Below are 24288 nucleotides of genomic sequence, written 5' to 3'. Positions count from 1 at the left end.
GCCCAGAGAGGCTGCAGCTGGCATCCGCAGAGGCTGATCTTCATGGCCGCCTGGCTCTCCCGGCAGGGGGAGTTTCCTGACCACCTACAGAGGGGGCTCTGAGGAGCTAGGGCAGGAAAACTGACTCTTGGGCAAGCGGCCACCTGAGTTTCCACGTTGGAGCCTCAACCCAGAGTCACCGAGGGGTGGAGGGCAGCCCTCCTTGCCTGCTGACCACCTGTCCTGGGATCCACGGATCCAGGCCACGGATGGCTAGGACAGCCACTCCTGTGGCTTAGGCAGTACTGCTGCCTGGCCCCTGCTCTGCCCCTCCTGCCTTGGGGCTCCTCAGCCTGGGTTCTGGCTTTTCAGGGGACGCGGCTCATGGCCTGGGATCCTACACCCGCACTTGTGAGGCAGGCCTCCCAGAACTAATTATTTTGCATGACAGCTGGGGCCCTGACCAAGCCCTGACCACTTCCTACTGACCCTGATTGCTTGTTCCTGAGGTCCATTATCGAAGGTCACTCGCTCTGGAAACGTGAAGTCTGAGAACTCCCTTTCTTGACATGGCAGGGCAACTTTTAGGAGGTTCGTGCAGAAACCTGAGGAGCAGGCAGATTGGGAGGACTTGGTGTCATATGGACAGCAGCAAAGAGAGTAAGCTGTGGGTCAGGCACAAGTGGGAGAGAGGCACACATCCAGCCCCGGCCTCTGGGCCACCCAGCAGTGAGGTCCCAGGTGGGGTGAGTGTGCCCTGGGTGACAAGCCCTGGTCTGGGAATCTGGCAACTGTAAATATATCACTTTACATAGATGGATGGGTGGGTTGGTGGATGAATGACTGGGTAGATGATAGATGGATGGATAGGTAGCTAAACATTTCCGTTAAGATGTGAGTTCCTCACCAGCAACTCTCCTGCTGGCTTACCCAATTCCCTCGGAGCAGCCCTACCTTGGGCTCAGGCTGACTTTGCTGTGGTCTCCAACTGGGGCCTGACAGAAGGGCCAGGATCTAGGGAGGAAATGCTTTCTCTCTCCTCTGGTCGGGTAAGGCCTCTGGACGTGGGCAGCTTTACCACCCTCATCATCCACCAAAGCCTTTTTGAGCCCTGGACATACCATCTCCCCGCCTCTAAACCCTCCTGCTGCCTCCAAGCCTGACAGGCACTTGCACTTGCTCAGGAGAATTTGACCGAAACAGCCCCAAGACAAAGTGAAGTCATTGGATATTTGTTATTTGAAATGGGCTAAGTGGAGGAAGCTGCTATCAGGGTGGGCGTGGAAGCCACGCACCGTGCAGAGAGGTGTAAGCAGCGCGAAGATCGACTGGGGAGCGTGGAGGGGGAGGGTGTCTGTGCGGAAGGACTCAGCAGGCAGCAGCTGCTCCCTATATGGGGGGCGTGGGGTGGAGAGGGTGGGGACAGTGTGGTGACATGATGTGCTTGTCTTCCCACGTCATTCTTGGGTTCTGCCCTCCACCCATAAACTCAGGAGACGCCCATTCAGGTTTTTTTCCACTTTTCTGTCTCCTGTTTTGTGTAACGTGGAGGAAAGGGCAAGCTGTGGGCAACAGGCACTGCACAGGGCCGGGCCGTGCATGGGGAGGGACGGCAGGTCTTCCCATCCTACAAACACTTCCCTCAGGGGCCTCGCTTCAGAACCAGGCCCTTCTCCTGGAGGGGAAGCTGGGAAGGAAGGCTGGCTGAAGGTGAACGTTCAGGATGAGGCAGAGGAGAGGATCATGGGGAGGGGAAAGATTGACTGATGGATTGTAAGCTTCTTAAGAAGTACAGGGTCAAGGTCACACTCAGCTTTGTATTTTCAGCAGTGCCAACCACCAGGCCACACGGAGGAGGAATAAGGAATGAACAGGTTCCCCTATCTTGGTTAATGACTAGAAAAAAGCAGAACAGCGCAAGGAAGCTGGTGAGACAGTGGAAGAGACGGGAAGGGATCAATGCCCCCAAATTAAAGCGAGTGTAGGGGTCAGCTCATTCCAAATCTCTAACACCCCCTTTCCTGCCGCCACAAGGAAGCCCCTCATTAGGAGGGGAGGGGAGCTGCCTGGGGCAGCTCAGCATGAGGGTATTTCTATGGGACACAGATCCCACCTCCTTCTGGGGGAGGGATCGAAGCCCGCCAGTCATATCAGTGCTAAACAAAAACGCACTGGGGGGTGATTTTAAATTTCTTCTTTATTAAAAAAAAAAGCATTTTTTTCCGGGTTTTTAAAAAAACTTCTCTAACACATAAAACAATTTTTCCCGCCCCTTAGCACTTCCTTCTTGCCTCCTTCACTCCTGCTCCTGGTGCCAGCTGCCTGCAAGACCCAGATGAAGAAACCTTCTCCGATCGAGATGTGGGAGCTGGAGGGGGTTGAGGGTTTGAAGGAAGGTGGTTACTGGTCAAAAGGAGAAGTTCATTTGCACAAAAATATAAACCATGGAGGGTGAGGCCAGCACATACACATATGGATTGATCTACAATCCGTATAAAAAAAATAGACCCAAATTGTCATTTTACATTGGCAATATTATACAAAATAATATATATTTTTTAAACAACACACACCCACATACACACGCACACACACATACACACACACACACACACACACAAGGTGCCAGTAGCCCCTCTGCACTTCTGCTTCTGGGGACAGGAGTGTCAGTAGGCAAAGATGACATGGTAGGTGACCTGGTGGCCATTGTCCCAGGCGTAGAGCAGGCGGTCCTTGGGGTTGTAGTCTACCTGGGTGGTGTAGGAATACTCATTCTCGAACAGCAGCCTGGGGATGATCTGCGTGTTGGTGTGGGTGTCAAAGGCGTAGGAGATGTTGGCATTGCGCTGGTTGTAGCTGTCCACGGCGTACAGCACCCCGCAGATGACGAAGCAGTTGCCGTAGAAGTTCCGCCGGAGCCCCGTGCGCCACGTGGTCTCCTTCTGTGTGCTCAGGTCCACGGCGTTGAGCTTGCTCAGGACGATGACCTCCTGGCTGAAGCCCTCGTCGTCCAGGGCCGGGTAGATGAGCCACAGGCCATTCTCATCCACGGCAAAGTCCACGTCCGAGTGGCCCTGCCACCGCCAGGGCGTGGCCTCCTCATAGGCCACGTCATGGAGCATGGCCCAGGCAGCCACATAGCGCTGCTTCAGGTCGTACTTGATGATGTTGCGGGTGAAGGCCCGGTTGTAGTAGAAGGCACCATTGTACACCACGTGGCCCGTGCCGATCCAGCTGTAGGGGAGCTTGTAGGAATTGCTCCAGCGACCTGCGGGCAGTGAGAAGGCAGAAGGCTCGAGGGCAACGGTGCAGAGACAGCCTGCCAGGCAGGGAGGGGGCAGCCCAGAGAGATGGGACGTGCCGTTGGCTTGAGGTCTGGAGCCCACGGTTTGTGTCTTGGTTCTGCCACTTCCTAGTTCTGTATGGCATCCTCATCTGTCATTTAGAAATAACGATTTCCACTCCCCTCACTAAGCTGTTTCAAGGATCCAGAGTGCTAATGTACGTGAGCGTGGTTTGTAAACTGTCAAGGGCCATGGGAAAGGGAGGAAGTATCACTACTGTTTTCTGGACCAGACTCCAGGTTGTCCCATGTCCCAGGGACTGGGAAGGAGGGGCAGGGCTGAGAGATGAGAGAGCAGAGAATGTGAGAGAGTGTGGAAGAGGGACATCCCGCTACCAGAGAAGGTCCTTTTACCATCAGAAGAAGGCGTTGCCCTTCCTGTCCACTGTCTCCACCCTAAGAGATCTGGCCATGATTAAAACAGAGGACAGTGGGGAAGGAGGAACCCCCCTAAGGTGGACCCATATCACGTACCTTGTTTGAAGTTGTCCAGGTTCCGGAACTCTACCAGGGTGTTGCCATAGTAATAATTGGTTACGTAAATCCGCTCATCTTTGGCCAGGGGGTCCTTCATCCAGGCCCCTTCATTCCGCCCGTATGTGTTCTGCGTGGTTGGCCCAGTGATTGTGGAGAGGGTGTCCTTGCACCTTCCTGATGGAGGAGAGGTGGATGGAGAGGTTGGGATGATCGAAGAACGCCCCGCCCCTAAAACCCTTGCTGGCTCTGCCACCTGGAGCCTGAACTCCTGGGCAGGCTTCTACGGCCCTGTATAGCCAACCTGACGCCAGACATTTTCTCAGCATCATCCCCTGCTATTCCTCTCATCTATCCTATATTCTACTCCTATGAAGCCATCTACTGTCACCATCCTGGGCCACTTTCATGCCACCATGCTTTGCTCCTGCTGTCCTCTTACTTCTCAATCCTACAAACTCACCCCTCAAGGGTCTAAGCTCCAATGCCCTTTTCTGACACCACACCCTCCTCTGAAAAACCATTCTAGCCTTTTATTGGATTCCATCCTGCTCCCATAGTACTGTGAATGTACCTCTCTTACAGGACATGTCACCTTATGTCTCACCATTGTTTGTGCATCTCTCTCCTGATTCAAAGCCCACCCCCATCCAGAGCATAAGCCCCAGGGAGCAGGGTCTGTGGCTTTCCTCTTTGTGTCCTCAGTCCTCAGAATACACAGTGTCTGCCAGGCCACGGGCACTGAGCAGATGTCCTGAAACTTGGATGAATACACGGCAGCATGAGAAGTGTGACCAGAGGAGAGGACTTTACAGGTATGACCAGGAACACGGAGCTTCACCAGCCACTGAGCTACCCCAAGGGGCTTGGCCCAGGCCACCAGCAGAGACCAGCCCTGACTGTGCAGTGTATGTCATGTCCCTGAGGCCCACCTTCTGGGTCCTAGAGAGCTGTCCTCAAGCCTATGCCTCTGTGGGCACGATGCCAGGGCCCCCTTCTGGGAAACTGGAGGGGCCGGGGACCAAGTTCCCACATAAGGAGCTTACTCTGGCTGTAGGAGACTCCTTCAAAGGTCAAGTCTGCTTTAAGGGAACTCTGCAATGTCCTCCTGAGTGACTCTTTGGAGAGACCTGGTGCCCATGAGAGGCTCTAAAAGACCACTAGAACCATGCTGGTTTCTAAATCAAGTTGAAAGCCTGCCTGCATGCTTAATATGCAGTATTACTATTGAACATGGCCCTGAATGATACTGAAATAACATGAGACTACAGAGAGCACGTGCTCTTTTTGTCTCTGCAATAGTGGGTTATGAAGGAGATGGGAAGAGGACAATGGAGGGGGCAGTGGGAGAAGCAGATTAATCCAGGCTTTACAACTTCCTCCTACTCCTCCTGGCAGCTGGGACCAGCAGAATAACCCCCAATTGCCATCAAGACTGGTGCACACATGGGCAACAGTGATGAGAGTAATTTGTCCCTGACATTCACGTGGGACCAAAGAGTAAGGAGCTACAATTCAGATTCAGGGTTCTCTAAACTCCAGGCCACGCCCACTTCCAAATTGTTGCAGTCTGTTCCATCCGTTCTGCTCCCGCATAGCGGTCTGAGCTGGCAGGACAGGGCAGGCGCTGTGCCCTTGGCCCCATGCCTGGGGCAGCCAGGCGTCTGAAAGTAGGATAAACATTGTTTTCTCAGGCAGGGCCCACAGTTGGGTGCAATTGGCAGGGTTCAGGCATCTCCGTGTGGGGTTTATTAGGTCCTGGTCCGACAGAGAGGAGAGGGTTTTGGCCTCTGTAAGACAAACAACAGAGCCTACCAGCCAAAGCCTCATTCCCCCACATGAGTTCATCTGCTGAAGACAATAAAATAGAAGGCTCTGGCTGAGCCCAGGCAACAGAGGTCTGATGGAAAATATCTCATTCCCTGGCGCCGAGCAGGGCCCTGGCTTGCCAGTGAAGCTGTGCTTCCTTAGAACTAAGGTGAGCCCTAGCGTGCCATCCCCAGGGAGGGGCGTTTTTATGTGCCCCCTTCCCCTGGAAAAGCCCAGTGAGGACATCAACTCCCTGTCTGAGGGGCAGCCCCCAACCCATGCCCAGAGCCCTACAAATGGCTGTGCGAGGCCAGGGGTTTCTGCCATGGCTATGCCACCTCTCTGCCCAGATATGGAAACTGCAGATGAGCTCCTGGAAGGCAGGACTCATCTAAGTTTCCATGTACTGCATTGCCCCAGGCAGCCCTCCAAATCCCTGCAGGGTCCTGTCTCAGCACTAAGGCTCTGCAATGAGAGGGGCTTAACGTGAGGCTATAGAATGCGCCCCAGGTTTGCAGACAGAGGCCTGGCATTGGTCTTGGCCCTGCTATTGATTCCAAAGTCTGTGTTTCTTTTAAAAGGTCACAGAGCTTTAATTTCTTCCACAGTAAAACAAGTATAATATATGCCCTACCTACTTCACAAGAGCGCTTGGAAAATGCACTCTGATGATGGTATGGTAGGCTGAGTAATGGCTCCCAGAGGTAACCAGGTCCTAATTCCTGGAACCTATGAATGTGACCTTATATGGCAAAAGAGACTATGTTGCGATAGGGGGACTACCTTGTATTATCCAGGTGGGTCCTAACTGCAATCACAAGTATCCTCATGACAGGGAGGCAGAGGGAGATTTGACTACAGAAGAGGAGGCAACCTGATGATGGAAGCAAAGATTGGAGTGATGAGGCCACAAGCCAAGGAATGCCGGCAGCCACCTGAAGCTAGAAAAGGCAAGAAATGGACTATCCCTTGGAGCTTCAGGAAGGAACCAGCCTTCTGACACCTTGATTTTAGTCCTATAAGACGCATTTAAGCCTTCTGGCCTCCAGAACTGTTAGAGAATAAATTTCTATTGTTTAAGCCATTAAGTGTGTGGTAATTTGTTACAGGAGGCAAAGGAAACTAATACAGATGGCGTCAGCTTCTGGCATCTTTATTTCTGTAGGAAGAGGGGAGTCCCAGCTTATAGCTTCAAAGTCCTGATACCCAGGACCTCAGGCTGTATCTCCACACGCCCTCAGAGCAAATGCCGGCATCCCACAGGGTGGTCCAGACCAGGCAGGAACAGTGGGACAGACAAGGGTGGTTTGAGAGCATTTGAAGACAGGTTCAAGGGAGATCAGTAAACCATGAGGCCCAGACCCAGGTCTGAGAATCTGGGGCCCTTCAGATGCTCCCACCCTTGGCAGCAAACTGTCAGCCTTGGAGAGAAGACGCAGCATGTCTACTCCTTTTCAAGGGTAATGAGAGAAGGGAGGGAGATAGTTCGAAGGCACTGAAGAGAAAAGAGTACTGCCTGCAACTCATCTTAGAAGTGTTCCCCCTGAAGCATGGCGACGGGGAACACTTCCTAAGCCGTCTCTATGTATTAACTCATTTAACCATCGATAGTCCTGGGAGACAGTTGGCCCTGCATCAAAGGTCCCCGGGGTCTGAAAAGTAGGGTCTCTTCCTCTCAGCATATAAACCTGCTCAAATCTTGCCATCTAACGCAAAGAAATCAGCAAACAAGAGGCTCCATGCCCTCTGGGGCTCTCAGTTCTCGCGGCAGGCCTCTCCTGCACACTCCGCAACTCCTCACCTGATGGCTGCCTTAAATGCTTACACGCTGTCCATCAGGGATGCTCTCTGGTCTTTTTATTCGAGTCAAGCCTGTCTTTTGTCTGAAACCCCCGCCCACCTCCCCCCACCTCCCTCGCTCACTGGGCTTTCACACCCCGCTCTCCTGGTCCCCGCTCACCGCCCTGGTCATGCTGCCTTTGGCTGGTTCTCTTTCCTGCCCACCTTTCAGATGTTATCCCTTAGAGCCCCGCTTTTAGCCCCTTATCTTCTTGTTCTTCCTGTGTTCCCTGGGCACACTCAGCTCTTATACAGCCCGGCGTTTGTTTCTGAGCACCAGACATCCAACCCCTACTAGACATCTCTCTCCTGTGTGTCCTCCTGATTCCTCAAACTGAATGGATTAAAAATGGAATTCATCTGCTTCAATTCACAGCCTGTTCCTCCTGTACTTCCTGTCCTGGAGAAAGGCATGGCACACCGTTAACCAAGCCTGGAACCTTGTGGTCCTCCCTGATGTCCCCCTCTCCTCCACCCACACACCCATTGGTCGCTGTCTCCCACCTCTTCATCTCTCTGCCCTTTCCCTCCACCTCTGCAGCATTTGCTATGCCCAGCGAACACAGGTGGACCCACTGCGCGTGGGAGTCCAGAGAGACTCAAAGTGAAAACAAGGCAGGTGTGTTGTCCCTATGACTGAGTAAGTGGGGCCTGACAGCCCCAGAGGCCACAATTTCCATTTGAAACCGAACTTGTTTTGAACGCAGAAAGAAGGCAGTGGTGTTCTAAGAAGTATAAATAACCAAATAACCCTATCATATTCTTTCTTACTTGTGTTATTTCCTCATATTAGCCAACAACTCATGCTGAAGATGACATAGAAAAGGGAAAGATAGGGCAACTCATAGTTCCTTTCCTTTTTAGTCTTCCTTACTCAGTAGGGAGTGCTGGTAAAGTGTACTCATATTAAGAACTGAGGGCTTCCCTGGTGGCGCAGTGGTTAAGAATCCGTCTGCCAATGCAGGGGACACGGGTTCGAGCCCTGGTCTGGGAAGATCCCACATGCCGCGGAGCAACTGGGCCCGTGAGCCACAACTACTGAGCCTGCGCATCTGGAGCCTGTGCTCTGCAACAAGAGAGGCCGCGACAGTGAGAGGCCCGCGCACCGTGATGAAGAGTGGCCCCCGCTTGCTGCAACTGGAGAAAGACCTCGCACAGAAACGAAGACCCAACACAGCCAAAAATAAATAAATAATAATTAAAAAAAAAAAAGTGAAACAGAAACAGATAAGTTAGTTTTGTGTGTTTCCACTGGTCTGCTAGGCACAAAATGCATATGAATGTAGCAGCCATGAAATACCAACTGTCATTTTGGTGGATTCCACATGAGTTAAATAATCTGACCTTTGCATTGAAAACCGGCAGTGCACAATATGATAAAATTCATGCTATTCAAGTTTTTAATATTCCTTTACTTAAAATCGCATGAAATCCAAAGAAAAAAACCAAGTGAGAGAGAGAGGCCAGAGAAGAAAGGAAACAGCTTTATACTGACTATCTTCAATGGCACTTTTCTCCTGCTCCTTGAACGAGGGGCTCTGTTTTCATTTTGCCCTGGGCTATACAAAATGCGTAGTTGGCCCTGACCAAACTGGTTCACTTCTGGGGCTCTTGCCGGCTCTGGTCCTTCTCATTGCAGTGCTACCTTCCTTCCTGGCTGTTTTTTCCTCATCCCTCAAGACAGCTAGGTCAGCTTCTCTTTTCAGAAGAGAGTGTCTCTGACCCCAAAGCACCCTATGCATTCACTCACCACCCTGAGTTGAAATGGTGTTTATGTGTCTCATATACAAGCTTGCGGCAACTCCAGGTCAGGGACGCTGCCTCAATCTGCCTTTGCACGACCAACACCTACAGAACCTGGGCGTCAACAGCACCCAGTACTTTCCTTAAACTGACAAATCTGAATATAGTCCCCCCGCTTAGAACCTTCTGTACCACTTTTAGATATAAGTCCCAACGTCCCAATTCCTTCATCAGCAGGCCCCTCTCCCTTATGTCGCCCTGTGTATGCCAGGACGATGGGCGTTCTTTAATCCCCCTGACCTCCCACCCCCCATGCCCGCACAGGCTCATGCTGTCAGCTCTGCCCTGGGAACCACACTCGGAAATGGAGCTCCACCCTCAGAACCAAAGACAGTCTCCACTGGACTGCACACCTTGCCGCTTGCCAGCCCTGGCCACTTTAGTCGCCCGTATCCCCCTCACGGTGACCCCTCTGCGGAAGTGACCAGAGCTCACTCCCTTTCACAGCCAGCACGGCGTGGGGCTGAGTGAATTAGGAGTGGGCGCTTCATCCTTGTAGAGAGGCACAGACTTTATTCCTGATCCATTTACAAGGAGCGTCTCCACTTTCTCGCCTTGTTTCTAGGGCCAGCGGCCTCTGTGTTCTGACTGAAGCTCCTCGTGGTTTCAGGGGGCTGGTGAGGTGCCCCAGCAAACAGACTGAGAGCAGAGTGTGTCTGTGGAGTTGGGCGTCAGGAAAGCTGCCCGTCCAGTGACTCAGGGCAGCCAACTGGCACACTTCTTGGCCCCGAGTCTGGGTGCCGTGGAGGATCTAGCTAGCCCTGCCCCTGCCCGTGTCAGCACCACCTTCCTCAGGCTGCCTCACACCAGGCCCGCTGACATGTGCCAGGCCGGCTGGCCATCTCGTGCCCACAGCCAGTGGCTGGCCAGGCCTCGGGGACTGTTAAGGTGGTTTACTCTGTGAAGGAGACAGTCTTTAGCCAATCGTATTTCCTAGGTTCGACCATGAGGCAGGCTCTCTGGTAGTGCTGTCATCCTGACTGTCCTCTTTGTCTGCGCCTTCCCACTCCCCACCCCCGCCCCAAAGCAGCCTCTTCTAAAACGTGCAGCAGGAGTTGCAGTACTTAAAGTATGGGACTCCGCAAAGCCTTGGCAACGTCGCACAGGTGTCCTCTTCCTCTGCGGTAGCCTGAGCAGACCTCTCCCAGACACTGAGGATGGTGACCGCTCCTGTCCCGTCCCTTCACTTCCCGAGCCCCGGCTCCCATCACTGACAGCATTTTTCCTCGCCTGTCCTAGAGCTACTATGCTTTGGCCAAAAGTTAATTCCAATTTGCTTGTTTTGGGAATTTTTCTGACAGTTTTACAATTCTCCTGAGGAAGATGGTGGACCTTTTAGGGTATTACAAAACCAGGTTTAGAAACCATGGGATAGGATGTTCCTTTTAAAAGCAGCCTCATTTAAAAGCACTCAGACAGCTCAAAGTCAAAATTGCCAGGCTCAGTAAACAGCAAGCAACCTTTCACAGGCAACAAATCAGTGGCCTGTGTTGGTTTCAGCCAAATGATTTTTATTTAAATGATGACTACATGTAGTCCTACTCGGCCAGGCACAGGCAGGCAGGAAGTCTGCAGAGAAGGTTCCAGAAAAGAAATCCCATCCACACTAACAGCAGCCCGAGAGAAGCACTTGACAGTGATACATGATTAAAAGTGATTCCTGGGGCTTCCCTGGTGGCGCAGGGGTTGAGAATCTGCCTGCCAATGCAGGGGACACGGGTTCGAGCCCTGGTCTGGGAAGATCCCACATGCCACGGAGCAACTGGGCCCGTGAGCCACAACTACTGAGCCTGCGCGTCTGGAGCCTGTGCTCCGCAGCAAGAGAGGCCGCGATAGTGAGAGGCCCGCGCACCACGATGAAGAGTGGCCCCCGCTTGCCGCAACTAGAGAAAGCCCTCGCACAGAAACGAAGACCCAACACAGCCAAAAATCAATCAATCAATCAATAAATTTTAAAAGAAAAAGAAGAAAAAAAAAGTGATTCCTGAAAAAACTTGCCAAGACTCCACATTGCCTAAAGAGCCACCCTTCTCTCTGTGCCACCCCCTCTTTTTATCCCTTGGTATTTGAAGAAACACTTATATCTGTGTCCACGTCCCTGTGTTTTTTTTCTGCAGTAGACATAAGAGGCAAGAACTTCAGCTCTTTTGAAAAATCCTACAGGCCCGTCTTTAAGCAGAAGCTTACATCCTCTGTGTAAGACAGATGAATGGATAAAGAAGATGTGGTACGTATAGACAAGGGAATATTACTCAGCCACTAAAAAGAATGAAATAATGCCATCTGTAGCAACATGGATGAACCTGGAGATTATCATGCTAAGTGAAATAAGTCAGACAGAGAAAGACAAATATCATATGTCATATATCATATGACATATCATATATCATACATATCATATATCATATCATATATCATATCACTTATATGTAGAATCTAAAAAAAAAAAGGATACAAATGAACTTATTTACAAAATAGAAACAGACTCACAGAGAATGAACTTATGGTTATCAGGGGGGAAGGGTGGGGGGAGGGATAAATTGGGAGTTTGGGATTGACATGTACACACTGCTCTATTTAAAATAGATAACCAACAAGGACCTACAGTATAGCAGAGGGAACTCTGCTCAATATTCTGTAATAACCTAAATGGGAAAAGAATTTGAAAAAGAATAGATACATGTATATGTATAACGAAATCACTTTGCTGTACACCCGAAACTAACACAACATTGTTAATCAACTATAGTCCAATATAAAATAAAAATTAAAAAAAAAAAAGAACCCCAGCTCTTCTGAAAAATCCTACAGGCCAGTCTTGAAGCAGAAGCTTACATCCTCTGTGACAATGTTACTCTGGTTGAATAGAATATTGAACAACAAGAGAAAATGTATCCCTGTCTCCCATTCCTACCACCAGGTAAATAGCGGCTAGGACACAGGGTTTCTCCTGTCTGGGCATCAGCATCTCAGTCAGGCTAATGGAGGGGGTGGCGTCCTAAGAACCCCAGAAAGGTGCATGTCAGGAGTTAACACCAGAAAAGCCCACTGGTGGCAACACCCAGGGTAGGCAGGTGGATTGTGGAGACAGTGGAGAATTCCACCCCTGGCTAGGAAGTCGCCAAGGGAAGAGGCTTCCAGGCTGGCAAACACATCGCTGAGGACATACAAGGCGTGCAGATGTACCCGTAGCCTGTCTTCACTGTTAGTATTCTATCCATCTGTGGAGGGATAGTGGCGCGCAGCTGTCTAAGTTTCTGGAGGAACCGTCCCTCCCACCCAATTGGTGGTGGTACGGGGGCCCCCCGGGGAGCTCATTCCCATGGCAGAAGAGGAGATGGAGTGCTGGGCTCAGGGGCTATGGGCCCATGAACATGGTCAAGGCTGCCCAGAGCCAGTTTGGAACTGGGAACCTCTGCTCAGACCCTGGGGCATTCTGCAGAAATTGAGCAGGACCCGCAGCTTTAGAATTGATTATCCATGCAGTGAGGAATGGACCTTTTCTGCTCTATGGTCAGCTTGCTCCCGTCATGGAAGCAAAAGAAAGGAAAAGAAAAACATTCTCTCCTCCCACCCCAACCTCTGTGGCTCAAGAACTGTCCTCTTGCTTAGCTTCCTCCAGGCCAAGGTTCATGAGATTTTGCCCTGGGGTCCATTTGGTTATTTCCTTGCCATTATTCTGGGATTTTTCACCCAATAGGAATCCTTTGCTATACCATGGCCTGATAAACTTACTGCAGAAAACCACAGAATATAATGGAGAAAACAGTCTTTAGCAAATTTCTAATTTCTGAGACCCAGAGACGGGCAGAGATTTGGCCAAGGTCACACAGCTGTCAGCGGCAGAGACCAGGCTATAACCAGGTGTTTGGCTCCTGGCAGGTGCTCCTTCCACCATCTGTCTGGCGTAGCTGGCACCTTATTCTGAGGAGGAATTGGGAAAGAGGCTGCCAAGGGAGCAGAAAATGGGAAGAAGGGAAAGACAGGTATAAGGCAAATCACGTCTTCCGTCAAATCAAGTATATTTTTAATGAAATTATTATTCAACAGTGTTATTTCTCAATCACTATGGATGGTGATGTAATGAATGTTTGGTTTAGTTCTTTTTGGAAGAGACATCTGTAGCCAGGTCTCATTTCCTTTTCTAGTTGTTCCTCCCCCCCCTCCTGCCCCCCCGACCACCACACACACACAGTCTCACAGTTCATTGTTCTCAGAGTCATCTTGTGGCCATGGAGCTCCCAGGCACAGAACAGGGCTGTATTCTCTGTGCTTCTGGAACATACCCTGCTCCTTTAGACCTAATAGTCAGAAGACTTCTCTACTTAGAAAACTCCTGTTTGGGCTTCCCTGGTGGCGCAGTGGTTGAGAATCCGCCTGCCAATGCAGGGGACACAGGTTCGAGCCCTGGTCTGGGAAGATCCCACGTGCCGCGGAGCAACTAGGCCCGTGAGCCACAACTACTGACCCTGCGCGTCTGGAGCCTGTGCTCCACAACAAGAGAGGCCGCGACCGTGAGAGGCCCGCTCACCGCGAGGAAGAGTGGCCCCCGCTCGCCGCAACTAGAGAAAGCCCTCACACAGAAATGAAGACCCAACACAGCCATAAATAAATAAATAAATAAATAAATAAATAAATAAATAAATAAATAAATAAATAAATAAATAAAAAGAAAACTCCTGTTCATCCTTCAAAACCCAGTTCAAAGGATACCTCCTTAGAAAAACTTCCCCAGCCTTCTTAGCAGCCAGGCCAAGCTGCTGCTCCCTCTTTCATGTCTCTCCATTCCTCTGTTACAGCATTTATCACATGATGCCACAATGTTTCCATGCTTTCTAAGGCTGAGGGCTCACGAGATTTTTCCCCGGGGCCCACTGCACTGGTTATTCCCCTGTTCCCATTCTTATTATTCTGGGGTCCCTCTGCCCACATAAGAATCTATTGTTAGTTCATGGCCTGGTAAACATACTGCAGAAAACTTAGTCGTCACTAAATAACCAAATACCCAATACCCATCACAAAGCCTAGTACACCAGCACTTGACAAATGTTTATAAAATTTATTAATGAAGCTGAGATCTTGGCTCCATTAATTTACTTATATTTTAGAAAGGAGTTTCCCACTCTTATCACTGGCACATTTTGAATAGATAGACCCTAGATGTTAAAAGTGATCATTGGCCAAGGCGTAACTCCACTTGCCTTTCTTTATGAAGCAGTTGGACCATCTGAATCCTCCCTCTCCTTTCAAGCCATTTCCAGGCTCTGCCCTTCACTTGAGCAGGAGACCCAAGCCAGGTAGAATGAACTCACCTATGACATTCCGTATGTCATCTTCTTCCTCGGGGCTCAGGGTGGGGCTAAGGGGGGCTGTGCCCTGCCCAGCAGTAGCATCTTTCCCCAGTGAGTCTGTCCTGACTGGCGGGGGAGGCACCGGGGCTGTGTGCGTAGCCTCTACAAATGCATCCTCGGGAGCCACTGATGGAGGCGCTGAGGCTGGAGGTCGCTGGGTGGCTGTGTGGGCCACAGTCGTGGCTGGTACCTGAGTAAAAGGTTTAAGGACTGCCTCCCCTGTGGGATCTGGAAACACTGAGGTGGTTTGGAGTGGTGTTGAGAATTTTTCAACTGAGGCAGAGAGAGTAGGGTCAGGGACGCTGGCAGCTGAGGTCGAGGCCTGCGGCTGTGCAGAAAACAGGGCTGTGGTCTGAGTGCCAGCATCAGTTGTCACAGCAGCATTGTGACGGGTGGCTACTGGCCTCCGGGTGGCACTGGTCAGCAGGTGGTTGTGTCTCAGAAGCTGATCTTCAATCAGCAAATCCATTCCGTGTTCACCGCTGAAAAACTCGTCTTCTGGGAAACAAACACAGGTGCATTTGTGACGGGGGGAGAGGAACTGGGAGCATGTGGTATGTGGCAGATTAATGAGGGTTTCTTTCCTCAACATGATGCCCTGATTTAGAGATAGAGCCCAGGTGGGATTTAGGAGAAGCAGGTGAAAAGGAGCACAGATGGAAGCATTTCCTGGAGGGTCTCTCTGAATAGTCTACTGCTATCCTCCACCTGGGACCCAGGGGCCACCTAGAGGACACATAGCCACGGGCTACGAAACCTGGGAGGAAGTTAGTCATTCATTCAGTAGGTATCTACGGAGCACGCACAAGAACAATGAGCAAAAAAAAGATCCTGCCCTCGCAAAGCTTCTATCTAGAGGTGGAGACACCAAACAATACATAGATTGTACATTTGAAGGTGCTATGAAAAAAAGTCTAGTAGGGTGAGGAGAAGGGAAGGGAAGAGAAACTTGCAGTAATGGATAAAGTAGTCAAGATGGGACTCAGTGGGATGGAGAGATGAGCAGAGGCTTGAAGGAGTGAGGGAGTTGGCCAAGCAGCTATCAGGGGAAGAGTATACTAGGGGGGAAATAGTAGCAGTGCAAAGGCCCTGGGGCCAGAACATGTCTGCCGAGGCTGAGGAGCAGTGAGGTGGACAGAGGTCAGAGAGGACGCAGGAGCCAAGTCACGTGGCGTTTGGCCGTTGTGTTTGGACTTCCGTTTTTATTCCAAGTGAAATGGGGCAGTCTGCAGAGTTTTGAGCAGAGAAGGAATACGAGGAGGCAGAGATTTCTTAGGAAGGACACAAAGAGGTCTAACCACAAAAGACACAATTGGTCAATTGGATTTTATCTGCTCATCAGAAACACCATTAAGGAGCTGAAAATACAAGCCACAGGCAGGAAGAAAATATCTGCAATATGTATGCCTGACAGAGGGCTTGTTCCAGAATACAAAAACCCCACACACCAATTATTTATTTATTTATTTTGGCCACGCTGCGCAGCTTGTGGGATCTCAGTTCCCAGACCAGGGACTGAACCCGGGCCATGGCAGTGAGAGCGCTGAATCCTAACCACTAGACCACCAGGGAACTCCCACAAATTAATAATTTAAAGAGGCTACAAACAGTTGAAAATGGGGAAAATGATTACGCCAGCGACTGGGTGAGCAGAAACTGTAAGGAGGTCGAGGCAGAGCAGGTGGACGAGTCAGGAGTCTGCTGAGGAGGGCCTGATGGGAGGAACTGGCACTCCAGTGGAGAGAGAGGAAGAGTGGGGTCTCCTGGGGTGCTGGGCAGGAAGAGACAGAAGAAAAGGGAGGGGCCGGTGGCAGGGAGAGAAGCACAGGAAGAGGAAGTGTTAGGGAAACAAGATAAAGATGAGGTGAAAGGGAATATCTGTTTTCTGTGAAAAAATAAGAGGGACAGAGATAAAAGGAGTCCAGCACGTGCTGGAGTCTCGGTCAGGAAGCCCAGGGCCCCTGGAGAAGGAACAGGTGGGAGAAGCCCACTGTGTGGCGGGGAGTGAGTCATTCGCCTCTATGCCTCAGGGTCCTCATCTGTGAATGGGAAGGACTGGACTCCAGGGCACTGAAGTCCCTTCTGGCTCAGCCATGTTCTGCCTTGTGGTCCTCTGCAAGCCCAGAGAAGGCAAGTGACTTGCCCCAGGGCGCTCAGCAAGTGGTGAGGAAAGGCCGTAAGAACTCTGGATAATTTGTAACTGCAGGGAATTCTCAGGTAACCGAGCTGGCTCTGCGGGGCCACAGTAGTAATCGAACTGCAAAAAGGGTGTGTGCCTCACGGGAAGTGCACCTCCACAGGGTCCAAGTGGAGACTCCGTCCCTTGCCCTGCCTCTGGGGGGGCGGCCCTGCTGACCCCCAACTCACGATGCTCTTCGATGTCATTCTCCTCCTCAGGGTCCTTGGCTTTGTAGTAGGTGATGCCCCGAATGACGGTGGGCTTGGAGGCCGGCCGGCCCCTCAGGTGGACCTGCCTCTGCAGGGGCCGCTGAGGCTTCACCACCTCTGGCGGAGCCAGTGGCCGCGTCTGCAGGAGCTTGATGGAGTTGATCTGCTGGGACACGGTTTCTTCCTGCAGAAACCTCTCTTCATACTGCTCCTCAGAGGGGACACAAGGGAAGGTCAGGTCACTGGTCAGAGAGGCAGTGGTCGGGCAGAGACAATGCTGGAGCCAAGGCCATACTAATAACAACAGCTAATCCTAAAAGCACTTTCTAAGAGCCAGGCATTGTTCATCTTCTCATCAGCCCTATGAGGTAGGAACCATTTTTAATCATTTCCATTTACAGACTGGGAAACTGAGGCACAGAGAGGTTATGTAAATGGCCCAAGGTGCCATAGCAGGTTAAGTGGTAGAGGCAGGATTTGAACCCAGGCAGTCTGGCTCCAGATTCTGTCTCTAACCTCCACGCTATACTTCTCAGAGTGTGCAGTTGTCCTCTCAGCTCTGGCCTGGGGATGCTGGGTGACTTAGATCTGGTATCAGTTGTTTCTAGTGAGGTCCATGTGGCTGGGACATGAAGGCTGAGGACCAAGATGCATACCTCAGGATGAATCATGACTGCTTTTACTTATGCTCTTAGAACAAACTGCCCCAAGCTCTCCCTAACGAATCCAGAATAAAGTCCAAAGTCCTTGGCCTGGCACTCAGAACTCAAATCGACTTGGCCCAGCTCAGCATTCTTCTCTCTAGCTCCACCCCCCAGCGCCGACACCCCCGGTACTCCAGGCACTTGGTTGACTCCTGAACTTCTTGGCTCTCCTGAGCTTGCTCAGGACTGTTTTCTCTGTCTGGAAGGCCATTCTCTTCCCCCCATATAGCTATTTCTTGAAATCAACCCATTTTACAAGGCCTGGCTAAAATCTCAGGACCCCAAGGAAATACTCCCAGCCCTTTTCATTCAGAATTAATCTTTCTTTCTCAATCATCACTTTGCACTTTGTGGCAGAGACTTCCAAGTGACTACCCAAATCCCCTGTCTCCTTGTTCCTGACTTAATGAGAAACTGGTTTTGTGGGAGTGGTCATGGGACTAAGTTCTGGTTGGTAGGGTATAAGTAGAAGTTGGTGGGAAGAGCTTTTGGAAAAGTTTCTTAAGACGTGGGGCTGACTCAGCTGAAAGGCATCTTTTGCACTCTTCCTCATTTCTCCGGCCAGGAGACTATGGACAGGATGGCTGGAGCTGACCAGTCATCTTGTGATCATGAGGGGATTTTGAGGATGGATATCACTAATGACATCTTGCAGCTGACTATACCAGCCCTGGGCCACCTGCCTCCAGAGCTCTTCTACATGAAAGAATGACCAACCCCTCTATTGTTGAATGCACTGTATTTCGGTCTCTTACTCAAAGCGGAACACAACTCCTAATGGATACAAGTCTGTACTTCTATTATAACACCTTTCTCAGCCTGCCTTCCACAGGCGTTATTTAAGGATGTTGCCTCTGTTGGCTGTGAGCAACTGGAAGAGCAGAGACCACCTCTTGTTCATCTTTAATTCCCCTGGGTAAATGCTGGTTAAATTGAATTTCTGAATCATAACAAACCCCAAGCAACCATCTACGTTTGTGACTAGCACTGGGATTTTTGTCAAATCAAATGATGCTTTAAAGTAGGTAGCCGATGACCTGGGCATCTTGATGGTACCACAGAAGGCCTCTTGTGATGGTTCTGGTCACATGGAAGGACTACCCTGTCCTCCACAGAGCTGCTGCCTGGGAACTGAGCTCTTGTGTCCACAGTGTGGCAGAGTCTCTGGGTCCTGCCTTGGTCCATCTAGCCATGTCCCCTCACCCAGGATCACAAATCGCCCACCTTTGAAAGCAGAGGGCCTTGGGCACAGGGCCTGCGAGCTGGCTGTGCTGAAAGTCAGAGCCACTGGACAGGGGGTCCAGCTCCTGAGGGGCAGTGGCTCCATCGGTAAAGCAGGCAGGGACCTAAGTGGGTGTGGCCCAGCGCTGCTCTCGTGAGGTCTCCAGTGGCTGAATGATGAAGGGGTTGCCACTGTAGTCATCTAAGCCATGAAAGCTCCCCCTTTTCGCCATGAGGAGGTGGGCGAGCTCCCTTAAGTCCTTGGTGAAATCCACCCAGACAGCAGAGTCCACTTGGAAACAAAACCTCTGTCCCTTGATGCCCAGTGTCCTGAGGGGCAGGGCAGGACCTTCAGGTTCACTGAACATTAGCTGGCAGGGATCCAGCTATCACGGCCAACTTTCTCACTTTGCACAGGAAGAAGAAGCAAATCAGGCTCTTGTTTTGACCTTTAAAATCTGGCCTGGAGAAAACCTAGAGTCCTCATTGCCAACCACATCCCAAGTCTGTACTGGTTTTCCCGTGACAAGAGAGTTTATCCAGATGGCACAGTGGACATGGCAGTTCCTGAATATGTGTTCCTTGCTCCCCTGAGTTGACCAACTCCTGGAAGACAAGGGACACTTTCTGCCAGCCTCCCCTGACTGGGGCCAGAGCGCTGCCCAAGAAGAAACAGGCAGATTTGTGCCCCGGACAGCCCCTACTCCTGCTACCTGCCCCTCTCTCACTTCCCATTCTTGGCTGGTGAGGTGACCTCCATCAGAAGCGCAGGGAATGCTTGGCTGGTGCTGATGACGTTTTACAGAGCACCTATTATGGCCAGACATGTCCCTTTATATTATTTTCAACCTTTAAAATAATGGGGCAAGGTAGATATTATTATCCACATTTTACAGATGAGGAAGGAGAGGCTCAGAGTCATTTAGCAACTTGGTTGAAGGTCAGTCAATTAAGTGGCTGAGAGGAGCACTTATTAAGTCATTCGGCTATTAACTAGGCCCAGGGCTGCCTGCCTTCAGAGCCTGTGCTCTACCTTACATTAAAGGCACATTGTCCTCAGCTGTGACCACAGGACTAACTCATTTGCTATCCAAAAACTTGTCTACATCCCCAAGTCCTGAGGGCCATGGTCTGGCTAGTGCCCAGCAGACTTGGGGATCCCTCATTTCCCATAGGAAAGAGCTGCCTGGGAGGCTGACAAGAGGCCCCAGCCCTTGACTCAGACGCCGCGGGCCATCTAATTGCCAGACTCTGGCTTCCCTCTGCATTGCAAAAGCAAGCTGTCATTTCTTCGTGGCAAACCCCAGGAACTGTCTTTAATCCAAGCTCTTAGGGACGAGCGGGAACTGCAGTTCCTTCTCCCAGCCAAGAAGATGGAGAAAGACCATGGACAGCCTCTGCCAGAGAACATATAATTTCCTTGGATTCGCTGGCTGCACTGGGAGGCAGTGGCCCCCGCAAGCTTTGATTTCCTCTCTCTGTTAAACTGTTGTATGACTTCAACTGCTGGTGTCCCAATTTTCCCAATCCCACCCTGCCCTCTCCACTCCCAACCCACCCCCCAGAGCCCCCTGCCAACCCTCCAGGCAAGGACCTTCCTGGAAAGAGGCCTCCAACAAAGTGCCATTCACCATTCCAAGAAGCCCTGACATCATCTGTAAGAACCCTGAAAATAACAGCCAAACCCACACACCCCACTCACCCCCTTTTTCAGCCCGGGGTTCACTAAAGAGACAGACGGATGCAAAGGGAGAGCAAGATCCTAGCCTTGCCTCCTTCACCACTTCCCCCTTTCCAGTCGCACCCTGGCCCTGGCTCTGCCCCACCGCCCTGGTTTGGGTGGAGTGTGCTAACTTCCACAATGTGTGAATGGGGATTTCAGGAGGCAGAAAGTTTTGCTGAGCAAGGAGAAAAAGAGTTCGGTGTGGTTGATTTGCCTTCAGGAAATCTGAGCTGGGTTCCTGAACATACCACATGACGTGTCATCAAGACAACAGATGGAACTCTCAAGCTCAGCCGACTGGGAAATTGGAAGCCAGAGAGGACAGGGAGTGCCTAACTCTGCTGGGCTGCTGGGCCAGCAGAGGATGCCTGCCATACGGGCTGCGATGGGAGCCGAAGGGCCCCAGGTGTGATGCAAGGGTGCCTCCAAGTTCCCTTCCGGCCCAAATGTCTTCTGGCTCTTTGGTTTACAAACTCAGACCTGCTCAGGGATGACCCACCAAGCAGACTAAACACACCCTCAGTAGCTGGCGTGTCGGGGACACCCAAAAATGAGAATAAAAATAATTTTGGAAGGAATATGGTATTTCCCAAAAAAACCCCATCAAAGTAGTCATCATGGGCTAAGCCAGAAAATTGGCCTTCCTTGTACTTATTTTCTGGGTTGGAATTGGTTTTATTTTGAGTTACAAATGGGGCAGGGCGCAGGCACCATACTCTCTTCAGGGCTTCTTGCCTCCAAAGTCCTAATCTGCCTGCTCTCCTGCCTTCGGAACACATGAGCCCAAGGTTCCCCAAACCCACAGCTGCTGTCTGCTTGGCGCCACTTTGAGGAGTTTCTTTGCTCAAGAGTTCCAAGCCCACATGCCTAGCCTCACTTCCTTTCTTACCCCGATTCTTAATGACCCAGGCAACAGGATCCTTCGTAGCGATGCTTCCCAGCCCTTTGCAATGTCACAGCACATACAACAGCTCAGGGGCTCTGACAGCCCCTGTCCCAGGCCCTGCTCCATCCACACCCTGCCCGTCTGCCCCAGGCTGAGGGGATCCCTCAGTGGTTCACCTGGAATCCACGCTCTGCCGTCCACCACCAACCCCTGGCCCAGTAAAAGTGAGCAAGACCCCTCTTAACTGCAGCTATCCCATGGCTGCCAGGGACCCCTCCTATGATACTTCATCCAGACCTGCCTTGCTAATAGCATCCACACTCTTCAAGTCCTGAGGCCAGAATTCACCCGTTTTCTCTTCCACTTTTTTGGGGTTAGCTCCTGTTTTTCAGGCATCAAGTTACGAGATAGCCCAATACATTAAACAATCACACACACAACTATTGAATATTAGCACATACTCATAACTTAGTAACTACAGCCAAGAGAAACAGGTATCAAATGAGGAGGTATTTTTAAGCAAATAGGTCCTTGGGCATCACTCAAATCTCATTAGATAGTGTTTCATTTCATTGCACAGGTGACTTTGTGTTCCAGACAATACTGAGTGGGAAGAGATAGAGGTTTGAGACCCCCGTCACCACTTCCCGGCTGAGCAAGGGAGGCTGTGAGCATTCCTGGATCTGTTTTCTCATCTGCAAAGTGAGGATATTGATCTCTGCCCCAGCCTGCCTTCCAGAGCTGTGGTGAAGACCACACGGTATGATGATGAAAGACGTAGTACTCGAAAAGGCAGGATGGGGTATCATAAAAAGAATGGGGCCTGAAAGTCAAAAGACCCAGATTTGAGTCCTGGCTTCAGTACTCACTGAACCTCTCTGGGCTTCAATGTTAATTAAGTACAATGGGGTCAACCCCTGCCGCATCAGACCTATAGAACTGTTGTGTAGATGAAACGAGACCATGCCCATGGAAGGACTGAAGCCTGCAAGCTCTATGCACGAGGGAGGTACTGGGAGTATGCTTTCCGGGGGTCTGTGGTCAGAGCCCCTGGAGGCTGGGCTGTACCTCGGGGTGGGTGTAGGCTGCAGCCGTGTCCCTCTGCAGGGCCGAGCGGATGTCCGGCATGCTGTCTAGGATGTTACTGGAGCTGTTCTCTTTGCCTCGCTTGTTCATCTCGGTTCGAAGTTCTTCCACGTCCTCTTCGATGTGTTCATTTTCCTTGGTGAGGTTTTTAGAAACTTCCTAAGAAGAGAGAAAATTTTAAAAAGAGAGTCCTTTAAAGTGCTTTGAAGGCCAACAGGAGGGAGCTGGCAGCCAGCTTCTGCTTAGAGCACAGAGACTCAACAGACAGGCTGAGAAATCAGCCAGAAACAATTGGGGCCCTCGAGTGTGTCCAGCCCTGCGCTGAGGACCGGAGCTCGGTCCCAGGCGGCATTTCCAGGACAGCTTGGCTCAGGTACGTCCTCTGCTGGAAATGCTTCCCAATACCACCACGGCTTTCCTAATAATAACACTGCCATGTCCCTGGGCTACTGGGACATCTGTTATTTTTCCACCCTTTGTTCACAGTACGCTCTTATCCAGTGACGAGTAACATTACAGAAAAATTCCATTCGCTTGCACCTCCACACATGTGAACCAGTGGCTCAGTTAATGAAAGATTTTCTGAGCAATTTTAAAAGAGGTGGCCAAAGAAATCTACATAGTATGTTTTTCTAATGAGCACAAACTATTCCCCAGCACTTTTTAAAAGTCTCTTTTTCAATTGAGATATAGTTGATTTACAATATTGTGTTAGTTTCAGGTCTACAGCAAAGTGATTCAGTTATACACACACACACACACACACACACACACACACACACACACACACACACACGTATACCTTTTTCAGATTATTTTCCATTATAGGTTAGTACAAGATATTGAATATAGTTCCCTGTGCTATACAGTAAATCCTTATTGCTTATCTACCTCATGTATAGCAGTTTGCATCTGTTAATCCCGTATTCCTAATTTATCCCCCCTCCCTTGCCCCTTGGGTAAACATAAGTTTGTTTAATACGTCTGTGAGTCTGTTTCTGTTTTATATATTAAGATTCCTTTGTATTATTTTTTAGATTATACATATAAGTGATATGATATCATATTTATCTTCCTCTGTCTGACTTACTTCACTTAGTATGATATTCTCTAGGTCCATCCATGTTGCTGCAAACGGCAATATTTCACTCTCTTTTTATGGCTCCCAGCACTTTAAAAGCATCATTAATATAGGAAATTGATAGGCTGGCTTTAAACTTTCCTATTCACACATTAAAAAGTTTCCCTAAATGGCTTGGCGAATTAGGCATGTTCCAGACGTAGTTCATACCGGAAAGGACTAAAGCTACATTTCAGTCAACCAACACTGGTGAGTACCTCCTGTGTGTCTAGGGTACAGTATGGCAGAAAGAAAGCCTCTAATTCCCCTGGGGGTTCTTGTCCTGGGACAGAGGCGGGCGCGGTGGGAGGACAACTGTAATGGGGGAGACAGGGTCCACACTGCAGAAAGAAGATGACCGACCATGTCAGGTTCTGTGAGTGCCAAACATGGGTTCAAAGGGAGGGAGTGCACTGGACGCATAAGAAGCAGCATCCTGGAGAAGACGAAGCTGACTGCGATTTGAATCTTGGACGCTGTCAACAGGCGTAGAGGTATCCTTTCTCCTCCAGTTATTCTTAGAGAAGTTTACTGCACTGAGATCTAACATTGTCCAGCCTTG

The 24288-nt window shown here is 50.5% G+C and overlaps 1 protein-coding gene across 5 annotated transcripts in view; it reads right to left on the bottom strand.

Moving 5' to 3' along the window:
• Positions 1–2157: 2157 nt before the first annotated feature.
• Positions 2158–24288, bottom strand: part of OLFML2B (olfactomedin like 2B) — a 38528-nt gene continuing 16397 nt past the window's right edge. The window contains exons 4-9 of one of the 5 annotated variants that reach the window (XM_082405288.1): positions 22589–22765; positions 16966–17197; positions 14560–15096; positions 3797–3973; positions 2730–3247; positions 2158–2347 (exon numbers count right to left, since the gene is read on the bottom strand). In XM_082405288.1, coding sequence (XP_082261414.1) covers positions 2276–2347; positions 2730–3247; positions 3797–3973; positions 14560–15096; positions 16966–17197; positions 22589–22765 — 1713 coding nt within the window. In that variant the 3' untranslated portion in view covers positions 2158–2275. Of the gene's footprint in view, positions 3248–3796; positions 3974–14559; positions 15097–16965; positions 17198–22588; positions 22766–24288 lie in introns of all 5 variants that reach the window. The other 4 variants (XM_082405286.1, XM_082405284.1, XM_082405285.1 and 1 more) reach the window with 4 other exon arrangements.

The sequence above is a fragment of the Balaenoptera borealis genome (assembly GCF_965194805.1).
Source record: "Balaenoptera borealis genome assembly, chromosome: 1".
In the NCBI taxonomy this organism is placed as follows: Eukaryota; Metazoa; Chordata; class Mammalia; order Artiodactyla; family Balaenopteridae; genus Balaenoptera; species Balaenoptera borealis.
This window is presented reverse-complemented; position numbering and strand designations above follow the sequence as displayed.